Here is a 10,126-nt window from a genome sequence, read left to right on the forward strand (position 1 = left end):
TCCCTTTCCTTTCTTTTCACCCATTTCTTTTCTTTGGAATCACCTTTCTGGGGTTTTTCTCTGAATTTTTTTCATGCTTGCTCCTTCTTCATTCTTTTCATATTTTTCTAATGTGTCTTAATTATCCTTCCTATCGGGACCATCTACATATGTACATATGGAGATACAAATAAGGAGATTATATGTGTGTATGTGTTTATGTAAATGTAATACATGCGACATTATAGGTAATAATATATAATACAGTCGTGTGTATATTTACTATAAGTACACATGCGCACAGATATACTTTTTTCTCCTGGAAGCCTCTATTAGTATAGATATAGAGGGTGGAAAACGTAAGAACTATTTCAGAAGCAGCGAAGGCCAACTCTAAAAGCAGGAGATGCGTTGGGAAGTGGCGGTGGACAGGAAGATTTCTGCCCTGCCAGATGGCAGCTGGGCTTTGGTGGCCGTTCTCAGTCCCCTCCGCTGACTACAAGAGTCGAGCTTTCCTTTTGCTTTTCTTTCTCGCTCTTGGCTGCTCCTGGCTTTGCTGCTCTGTCTCTGGTGTTTCTCCGAAGGCCCACGGCAGAGCTCCGGTACCGACTACGATGGTGCCGACCCTGGGCGAGAGGCATGAGGCACGGTGGCGAGGGGAAGGTGGGTGTCCCTAAGCAGAGCACCCTGGGCAGCATCCTTCTTGCGGCCCTCGGGGGCTCTGGGGTGTCTTTTGGAGGAGGCTGATGGGAGCACCACGGCGTTACCACCACTGGTTTTTACATTATCATTTTTCTTCATTCTTTATTAGCAACTATAATAAGTGTTACTCTTTTTTACATGAAAGCTGCACAAATAGGTGTTCCTGCGTAAGACTTTGAATTCACTTGCCTGGAACAAGTCCAACTCAGTAATCCTTTCAACGGCGAAGAATGGACGTGGGACTGTGCCTAAGAACCAGCTGGTTTACAACCGTCCCGCATCTCTGAAAGCTACTATAGACATTAACCACTGCAAAGTTAAAAATGGATATTTTTATATCTTAATGCAATATAAAATTACTCATTTTGCCTTCAGAGAAGTGTATTTTTCAATAAAGCAAATTTGTGTTCGTCTGACTTTCTTCTTGCTTTGCTCTCCTGCTTTGCAGACAAGCTTGGAAATCAGTGAGGCCATGATATACAGTATGAGTTTGTTTAATTTTCTCTATGGCGTGTGATAGTTTAAAATGTAGGCAATTAAATTTTCTCTTTACCATGTTACACAGATTTATTGGATAATATCTAGTGTCCATAGATACTTTTTTTTTCCCCAGGAAAGTGAGAGAGATGTCAATAATTCTGGAATTCTCTAGCTTAGATTTTATTATGAATTTTTTTTGGCCTAAAGGTAGCTAGTTGTGTCATATTTTTCCCTTTCTTTATTGCACAAACTATTTTCTGATTGAACTTCAACATTGTAGAAGACTTACGAAGTACTGATAATCTGGCTTTAAGAGGTCAATATGAATTTTAATTGTTTTTCTTCTTCTTGCAGATGTTCTTGAAGGCTACAATGGCACAATCTTTGCTTATGGACAGACATCATCAGGAAAAACACATACTATGGAGGTACAGTGGCAAAATTAAATCAGTGTGGTAGCTGCAGTAGAATTATATGTACCAATTACCTGAACAAACCAGCTATCTGGAGCACTTAGCTGTGAGTGACATATAAAAAGAGATCTGGGTATGTTTAGCTTCTACTGCCTTTTAAACTGTAGTATGTCTTTCAATGTGGGGCTTTTTTCAAGAGATGTCTACAGATATCTGGCTAAATTAACAAACGGTGAGTGAAAAATATCAAGTATAGTTTCTCCATATTTATCACAACAGTTTAGGTATGCGTATATTTTAAAGGATTTGAGTGAGATTTGTTAATCCACAAATGAAAACAGTGATAAGGGTCTGTAGAGTTCCCTTGGATGCAGGATTATGAAAATTCATGTCTTGGTTATTGGTTTTCTCATTTGCACTCCCCTTCTGGGAATACCACTCTTGCATGCTGCAGCACAGATGGATGAATTTGAGAATTGTTGCTTTGGAGAAGAAGAATACCAAATTATAGCAAGTTCCAGTGGCTGGAGTCTCAAGTCTGTTCGTATTTCTGCTATGTGAAGTGTGACAGTGTAATTTTTTTCCCTGTGTTTGTTTTTTTTTTTTTTTTAAACTCTTCAGTTAGAAGACATTTAGGTATTTTAGTCTCTTGCTAAAAAAGGAGGATCATTCAAGCATTTAATCCTCACATAGGATTGTTCCATCACAATGCTGTACAAGCTGGGGGTATATGTCTCAGAGCATTTCAGTTCAGCTGTGAACTTTAAACAGGAGGTCTACAGCAAAGTTTTGCTAAACGAAAGGAAAAAATGATCTTTCATTTGTTTAACAGCATCTGATGGTTTTGCTACATGATTAACACGAGTGACCTACCTAACCTGAAGGTTAAAGGAGAAGGAAAGTGATATTCTCTCGAGCCAGCAGGCCCTGGTGAAATTGCTGTTCGATTGCCACAGTTGCTTCTTTCCTGGAGGATGCAATAACTGATGCCTTACGTCTAATTAAGTCTGTCCTTGCGAGGATGGGGGAAATCACTAGCTCAGCCCTCACAGATGGCACAATGGCTGAGTAATCCACCAGCTCTGAATGTAATTAAATCAAAATGTCTGCAGGGCTTGAGCTGGTGCTTCCACATGGTGTGGGGAAAGATCTCTTAAAGCCAATTTATATGCAGAATTACAAGCTGCGATAAAGAAAATGATTGTAGAAAAATGGCGTTTTACTTCTTTAATAAAGAAAAAGCTGTCATTTTAAAGTGGAATCAAGTCTATATTCCTTTTTAATCCCCCCTTTTAACCTAACATCCTCTTGTAAAATTGCTAAAGTACGTTGTGGAAGAAAAAAAATAGTCTGAAGTTGAAGAAATAGTAAATCCTCTTGGTAAAGCTGTTATGGAGGATTTTCTGTGAAATGTGAAATGCTTCATAGTGTTAGTGTTAAGCTTAAACAGGACACGGTAGTATAATATAGCCAGGGCAGGCTTTCTGACATACTTAGGTCTTTTTCCTGTGCTAGATGCAACATTTATAGCAGGATAAATACCTTCTTAAAAATTACATATTTTTGCCCATAAGATTACACTGATGGGCTTTGACCTCATAGTAGAGTTTGCAATACTAGGTCCCTGTAGTTATTATGTCAGCATCCTGAAATAAAACAGCGCTGTCTCAAATGTTACACTTCACTAGCTACTGCCTGCCTGCTGTGTTTAAATGTGGATATTAATGTTCTTATTAAAATGAGAGGCTTTAATGAGCAGAGAACTCTCCATCCAGGTGCTTTGTGGAGTTTACGAACTGCAATGTCAGCATGGCAGCAGCAGCACTTTTCTCCAGACTCTTTCTGAGGTTACAGCTAAATCCATGAGAGTGGTTGGTTGGTTGGTTTTGTATTCTAGCTTGCCAGTGAATAGCCTACCTTTACCTTTCTCTTCCCTTCCAATTCATTGTCCCCATAAATTAAAGCGGGACCTACTTCAGTCATCTCTTGTTTTAATAGAAATCCATTTATAATAGAGTAAAAATGACTATTTTTCAATGCATCATGGACTGTTGGTGTTACAGCTTTTTAAGGATCTTAACTCTTTCTTCTTAAAACATTGAACGTGATCTTGCGTCACAGAAGTTTCTACCGACTTAAATAGTGAGAAGGCTTGAACCCAGGGAGTTGTAGAGGCAGTGGTTGAGTTACATGCACACTTAATCATGTTTCAGAGATTGATTTCTCTTCTGAGCTAGAGAAAGCTATGTAAAGGAAAGCATAATTATTACAGGGCTTGTTGGGGTTAGGAGAATGTTGAATTAAATACTTTGGTAAGTTGTCGCTGCCCCACAATTACTAGGGGATATGTTTACCTGGTGCAGTGATCCCAAAGCTGATGCACCTCTGCAACAAAGCTTTGAATTCAAACCATCCTTTGGCTGAGCTAACCACCCCGCTCCATCACAGCTACTATAGAAAAGGAGGCAGTGCATAGCTCTAGCGTTTCTGGTTCTGCAGTTGCCTTTGCCGCCTTAGGAATCGTGCGTTTCGCGGTACCTCGTAGCGTAGACGTACCTTTGGTTGGATTTGCATGCACTGAAGAAATATCAACAAACCTCTGTTTATCCTAGTTTAGGGAAAAACTCCTTTCCCCTCTTTGGGAAGACTCTCTCCGTGCAGTAATACAGGGTAGTCGGTTGGTTTCGGTGAGCTTTTCAAGGACTTTTTCCGGGGAAAAGGGATGGGTAGCGTGAAAATTGTATTGCAGTCTCTGCTCAGTAACAGCGCTGCGTGGTGGAACCGAGTGCTGTGCTGGCAAGGTAAACCAAAGCCTTGGGGTTTGGTCTAAGTGTGTGTTTGGACATGGAAGTTTTCTCCACCATCAGGGATTTAGTTTATTTAACCACCCTCTTTTTCCTTCTCATAGTCTGAAATAAAAAGGTGTATCATATGACAAGGACTTTTTAGTTTTTGAGAAGCTTAATAGGTTGTTGGATATGGTGTAGCATTTAACTGCTTCCACTGCAGAAGGTAATATTATTTGTATAATATAAATAAAATAGTCATGCTTTAGATACAGCTGAGTGCTGCTTTATAGGGAAGGCAGTCAGCAATGTAACTGATTTATCTATATTCCCTTCCCTTTTTTTCCCCCAAAAGGCATATGTAATTTGAGGGCAGAAACCCAGTAACTGCTTTACATACAGGCTTTGAGACAGAGGGAGAGATTATGTCGGTTATTCATGCTGAATTTCTTTCCTCCTAGATTGATGCTTAGAAGTTGACTGTCAGTTCACCAGCTTTAGCACAAAGAAAGCGATATCTAGGAACACTAGATTTGGGTATACTAATAAAGGCTGAGAAACTTGGAAAACAGGTCAATGTGACCCTTTAGTCATTCACAAACATGCATAATATTGAAAAACGTGTGTACGTGTATGATTTCCTTCCTGTTTTGCTAAAGAACTTCGGTGTTTAATAATTTTTAGCAATTACAGATCAAATCTGACTTCCCATGATTTGGAATTGTATGGTTACCCACTACATTTAAAAAAAAAAGAAAAATAATTCCCTACCACTGTTTGGAGTAAGGTGCTTTTTTGTGCTGCTATGGGCAGTATTACTTGGACAAAGATATATTCAAAAGGTATATTACAGTTTCTAGACGCTATTTTCTGATGGAGCCTTACGACTACTGACTTGTTATTACATATTTAAGCAATTTCATAAAACATTCAGAAATAACGATACAGTGCACACTGTAGTTAGAAAAGATTTTTATTTTGAGTTTATATTTCTATTCAGTTTTCAAGTGGTGGTCGCTTTCCTGTACGTGTCTGGCTTTTTCAAAAAGAGCAATGCAACTAAAAAGAGCCACACAGCCAGGGAAATTGTTAATTATAGTTAATAGTAATATAATAGTGAATAATAATATAATAATAATAGTTAATGTTCAGTTCTTGAAAGAGTAGAAGAAGGTAGTTGTGCAAGTTAACATGGAGAACGGTAGTGTTACCAAGGCACAGTTGTCTGGCAATAGGCCCAGCAAGCTCAGTTCAGAATACATCACTCGAATCCCCGAATCCCCGCAACCCAGATTTCCCTTTAGCTTTCTACCATAGTGGTGAAAGAGAAACAAAATACTTTAATACTTCTTGTTTCTGATGTGTTTCCAACTATCTGATTTAACTGGGAGAACCGGGCTATAATTTGTAGGTACGTTTGTGTTTATCCTTCTGTCTTTGGTCGGAGAGTGACAGTGTACATAGCGGCAGGACAGCACGCTCAGCACATGGCAGGAGCTGACAAAAGAAATAGGTTGCTCCGTCGGGTGAAGAGTGTTAACACGTCGAGTCGTTCTGCCACTTTGTCTGTGCGCTCATATCAAGCAAAATCCCCCCCACCCCAGAGCAGCAGACGCCTTCACAGGGACCCGCTGGAGGAAGGTGTGGTTGGACAAGGCTTTCTCCTCTCTTGTGCCTGAGCAAGGCTTTCCAAGTTACCGTTTGGTTTTGTGTCCGCAGGGAAAGCTGCACGACCCTCAGCTCATGGGAATCATTCCAAGAATTGCACATGACATCTTTGATCACATCTACTCCATGGATGAAAACCTGGAGTTTCATATAAAGGTAAATGCGGAATGGCGTGTTACGTAATGGGTCGGATGGAAGCAAGTTGAGCTGGATGGGAAATCCATATTCACGCTCTAGCGCTGCGCTGCAGAATTTTTTCTTCCTCCCTTTTATAATTCAAAACCCCATTATGTTACCGAGCCTATTTACTAGAAATAATCTGATACAGTTACTAGCCCTTGAGAGAAATTTTTCTTGAGTGTGTTTTCAGCTGAGGTTTGCTAGTCTGTTGATTGCCTTGTCTGTCACCACAGTTGATAGGTTAGCCGACATGGTAAGAAATCACTTATTTCACTGCAGCTTCTCCAGAGACTGTACCTTGGCCCCACCAGTTATGACCATAAATACCATTGATCTGCATGACATTTGAGACATGCATGACAGGTTGTTCCTACGTCGAGGATCTAAACAGTCCTCCAAAATACATGGGTTTGAGATGGAGGAAAGATGGCTTTGGGCAATTTACAGAAGGTTGTTTAGAAGTAATTTTTAGCTCAAAAGCTTATGTATGGGTTGCTTAAGATGGTGGTCTAAGTCTCGATTTGAACAACTACTATGGATTTCCATGTCCCTGTCTTGATCCCAGCCATACGATCTCTTAAATTTTTGGAGTGACCTTTAATTCCTACTGCTCATCCAGTCTCCTGGGGAGATCTCAGCCATGGGGGGGCATTGGTCCATCTGGCAGAGCTGGGGTCAGACTACAGCTTGCTTCCGAGCAGACATCAGTAAAATTACCCAGTGGACTGCAGGAAAAATGAATACTCCTCTGTGTCATCCCTCCCCAAAACCACACAAAATATACCTAGATGGCTTCAGTGAAGTTAGGTCACTGAGCACAGGCAGGATATTAAAACACTGTCCCTTCTCCTGCTGTGACCAGGTGATGCTCTCTGAGCGTGGAGCTCTCCTCCTCTGTCCCTCTTGTGCCTAAAAGTTAGAGATGAGTGACTCTTTAGTGCTGCTTGCATTAAAGCCCTTCTGAGGATATATATGTGTGTGTATATATCTATATTTTAATAATCTAGCAGAGTACCTCTGAACTAGCTCCTGCTCTTCTGGAAGGACTAGGTCATTTTGTGTTGGGAACCTTCTTAGCAGTGCCTGTTTGTGGGGGTGCTCACGAAGCACAGAGAGGAGCAGCAACCTTATGAAGTACAAATAAACCATCTAAATATTTTAAGACACCTTAAATTGTAACAGATTGAACTCCTTGAGAAGAAATGCCTCTGAATTTTCATACAAATGGCTTCCACAGGAGTGACACTGATTTCTTTTCATCATCTGTAAAGCTCTCCTGTGGCTATTGCTACTCTACATGATAGCACTTGGACGCCAACAGATGGGGACCCCCTTGTACAAGATGTAGTAAATTCCTATCCCGGCAGAAGATTATCACTTTATAAATCATGTTCTGCCAGCACTGAATTGTTTCTAGTGATTTCCTATCATAGTTGACGTTTATGAATATCTTAACAGAAAAGCTGCCTAAGTAGCAGTGAATGAGTGAGTGATTATACAAGGAGCTGTCATTGAGAGAAATGCATGTTCTGTCATTGGGAGCAAGAATTTAACCAAACTGTCACACTCTTTTAATAACTGAGCCGACGTTGAAAATTAATATCATTTTTTCTCTCCCTCTTTAATAGACACCCATTTAGAACAGGGCGGGGAACTTGGTGTCTTCTGTGTGTATTGGTCCTCAGCAGTGTGTTAATAGGATAATACAAGGCATGCGAGTTAAGTCTGGGTGAACCGGACTGTTGAAATGAGCTGGTCTAGAGGATGGCTTTAAATGGGACACAGGTGATGTAAATGCACAAAAGCAAAATATATCAGCAGTTATTACATAGGAAGATCAACTCAACTCTATAAAAGAACAGACATAATTTGTTTTTTACATGAGAGAAGATGATACTTTACTAAATAGCTAGAGTTTATTCATACCTAGAATTTAACCATCTAGTATTCTAGTTAAATAATCCCTGGATAAAGCCTATTTAGGGTACGGTTAGGCATCACGCCCCTAACACATTTCTGTTTGCTTCTGTGAGTTGAATACCCTTTTATTAAAAGAGTCATTCATTCATTCTCCCTCTAATTTTTGTTTGTTTGTGGTTTTTTTTGTTTTGTTTTTAGGACAATTGTCTCTCTCGTTACAGAAAAGCTAATTTTCAGTTTCTTCTTTGGGACTTGATTCAAGACAGAACTTTTACATATGCTTCATTTAAAAGTTTAATTTGATACATATTGCTTAGGCTTATGTAACTTGTATGTTAAACCACTGAAGCTGCTGTGTGTTTTTGTGCTGGTGAATAGCAGTATACGTCTTACAGTTGTCAAACTTGACCTTTCTCATGATGCAGGTGTACCGATAGGACAGTAGCTGAGTTGAGTTCATTCTCTTCAACACTTTTGTCAATTTTGCCTGTGTAAAAAAACAAAGCAAAACAAAAAACAACAAAAAAACCCCACCAAAAAACCAAGATTTGTGTGAAGTTTTTTTTGTATACTTTCCTGATGGATCATTGATAAATGGAGAAAGATCAGTGACTTGTAAATCATTCAAAATACAAGTAGGTTCACATAAAAGATGTAATTCAAATTATCTTGGAGGTGGGCTTTATTTTCAGTTTGGTGCTTTTTTTTTGACAGATACAGAGAGATAGGTGCAGAGATTTTTAAATCGCCAAAGTTTAACTTTGTAATGTTTATGATTACTTAATTAGGTTTCCTACTTTGAGATATATTTGGACAAAATAAGGGACCTACTTGATGGTAAGTTGCGCGTTTCTTCTGTGACTAACTTTTTTGGCTTGGTATCGTGCTTTGAATCAGTGCTTAAGGGGAAACAGTTACTTTCTTTGAGAGCGATTTAAATTTAAGCTGTATGACTGGGTTTATGAAAGAGAATTTTGCGGTTTAAGTCATCTGATCTCTGACTTTGTGCATCTACTTCTGCAGTGCTACTTAGCTTGATTATAAATTAGTGAGTACAGAGAATTTTACAGACTTCAGGGCAGGTCTGAGCCTCATTGGCAATGAATATTCTTCAAGTAAAATTGTAATTTTAAAACGTATATAGTGTTCTGTTGAGTTTTTGTTTTGGTTTCGTTTTTTTTTTCAGTTTGGAATATATTTGGTTCAACTTATTCCTTGCTTTGCTTCTGTTAGGTAGAGTTTGTTGGGAGTGATCTCTCTCTTTTACAGTTTGTGTGTCTGTATATGCGTACTGTATGTTAATGAAAGTGTGAATTGTATGTGTGGAATCAGTCTAAAGAAATGTATTCTAATGGTAACACAAAATCAGGAATATGTATCTCAGCGTTTTTGAATTCCAGTGAGTCGTTCTGTCTCTTTTGAAATTCTTGCTGCTTTGGCAGAATCCAGCTTGGTGTGTTTGTTTATTAATCCAAGCAATAAACAAAAGCTCTTGTGCTATTAAGTTAACTTTAAAGAAACAGGTACAAGATTGACAGAAGAAGAAACGAGTTTTATGTAACAGAAATATTGGTAGTTAATAAGGTGTGGGAAGCAGCTACAATCCTCATTTACAAATTTCATACATTCACGGTATTTGTCTGTCATACCTATAGCTGACATGTTATTACCGGTGGAATATTCCTAATGATCTCCATCTTTTTTCTAGTGTCAAAGACAAACCTCGCTGTACATGAAGATAAGAACAGAGTTCCATATGTTAAGGTACAAGGAAAATTTGATGCTCATTTTTAAATTCTTTCTCGCATATGCGTTTATTTATGCATTTCCATTTGTATCCCAGTGCGTTTGCTGAAATGAGTCAACTCATGTTCAGAGCCTTGCATGTACAAGTAGTATTGGTCCCTGGATTTAAACAGTTTCCTGAAATATCAATGGGCTTGAATCATGTTTGCTTTCTTTTCCTGACTTTAAACATTTACATTTTGTTAGTATGGT

The 10,126-nt window shown here is 39.0% G+C and overlaps 1 protein-coding gene across 1 annotated transcript in view; it reads left to right on the plus strand.

The window, feature by feature from the left end:
- The window catches only part of LOC104159462, a gene marked incomplete at its 3' end in the record, with an annotated part of 16,583 nt that extends 6,691 nt beyond the window's left edge, over positions 1 to 9,892 (plus strand). Inside the window, exons 3-6 of the mRNA XM_009697373.1 lie at positions 1,516 to 1,589; positions 6,080 to 6,184; positions 8,917 to 8,965; positions 9,837 to 9,892. Coding sequence (XP_009695675.1) covers positions 1,516 to 1,589; positions 6,080 to 6,184; positions 8,917 to 8,965; positions 9,837 to 9,892 — 284 coding nt within the window. The remainder of the gene's footprint in view (positions 1 to 1,515; positions 1,590 to 6,079; positions 6,185 to 8,916; positions 8,966 to 9,836) is intronic.
- Between the last annotated feature and the right edge of the window lie 234 nt (positions 9,893 to 10,126).

This window comes from Cariama cristata, unplaced genomic scaffold (assembly GCF_000690535.1).
Source record: "Cariama cristata isolate BGI_N322 unplaced genomic scaffold, ASM69053v1 scaffold13583, whole genome shotgun sequence".
Classification (NCBI taxonomy): domain Eukaryota; kingdom Metazoa; phylum Chordata; class Aves; order Cariamiformes; family Cariamidae; genus Cariama; species Cariama cristata.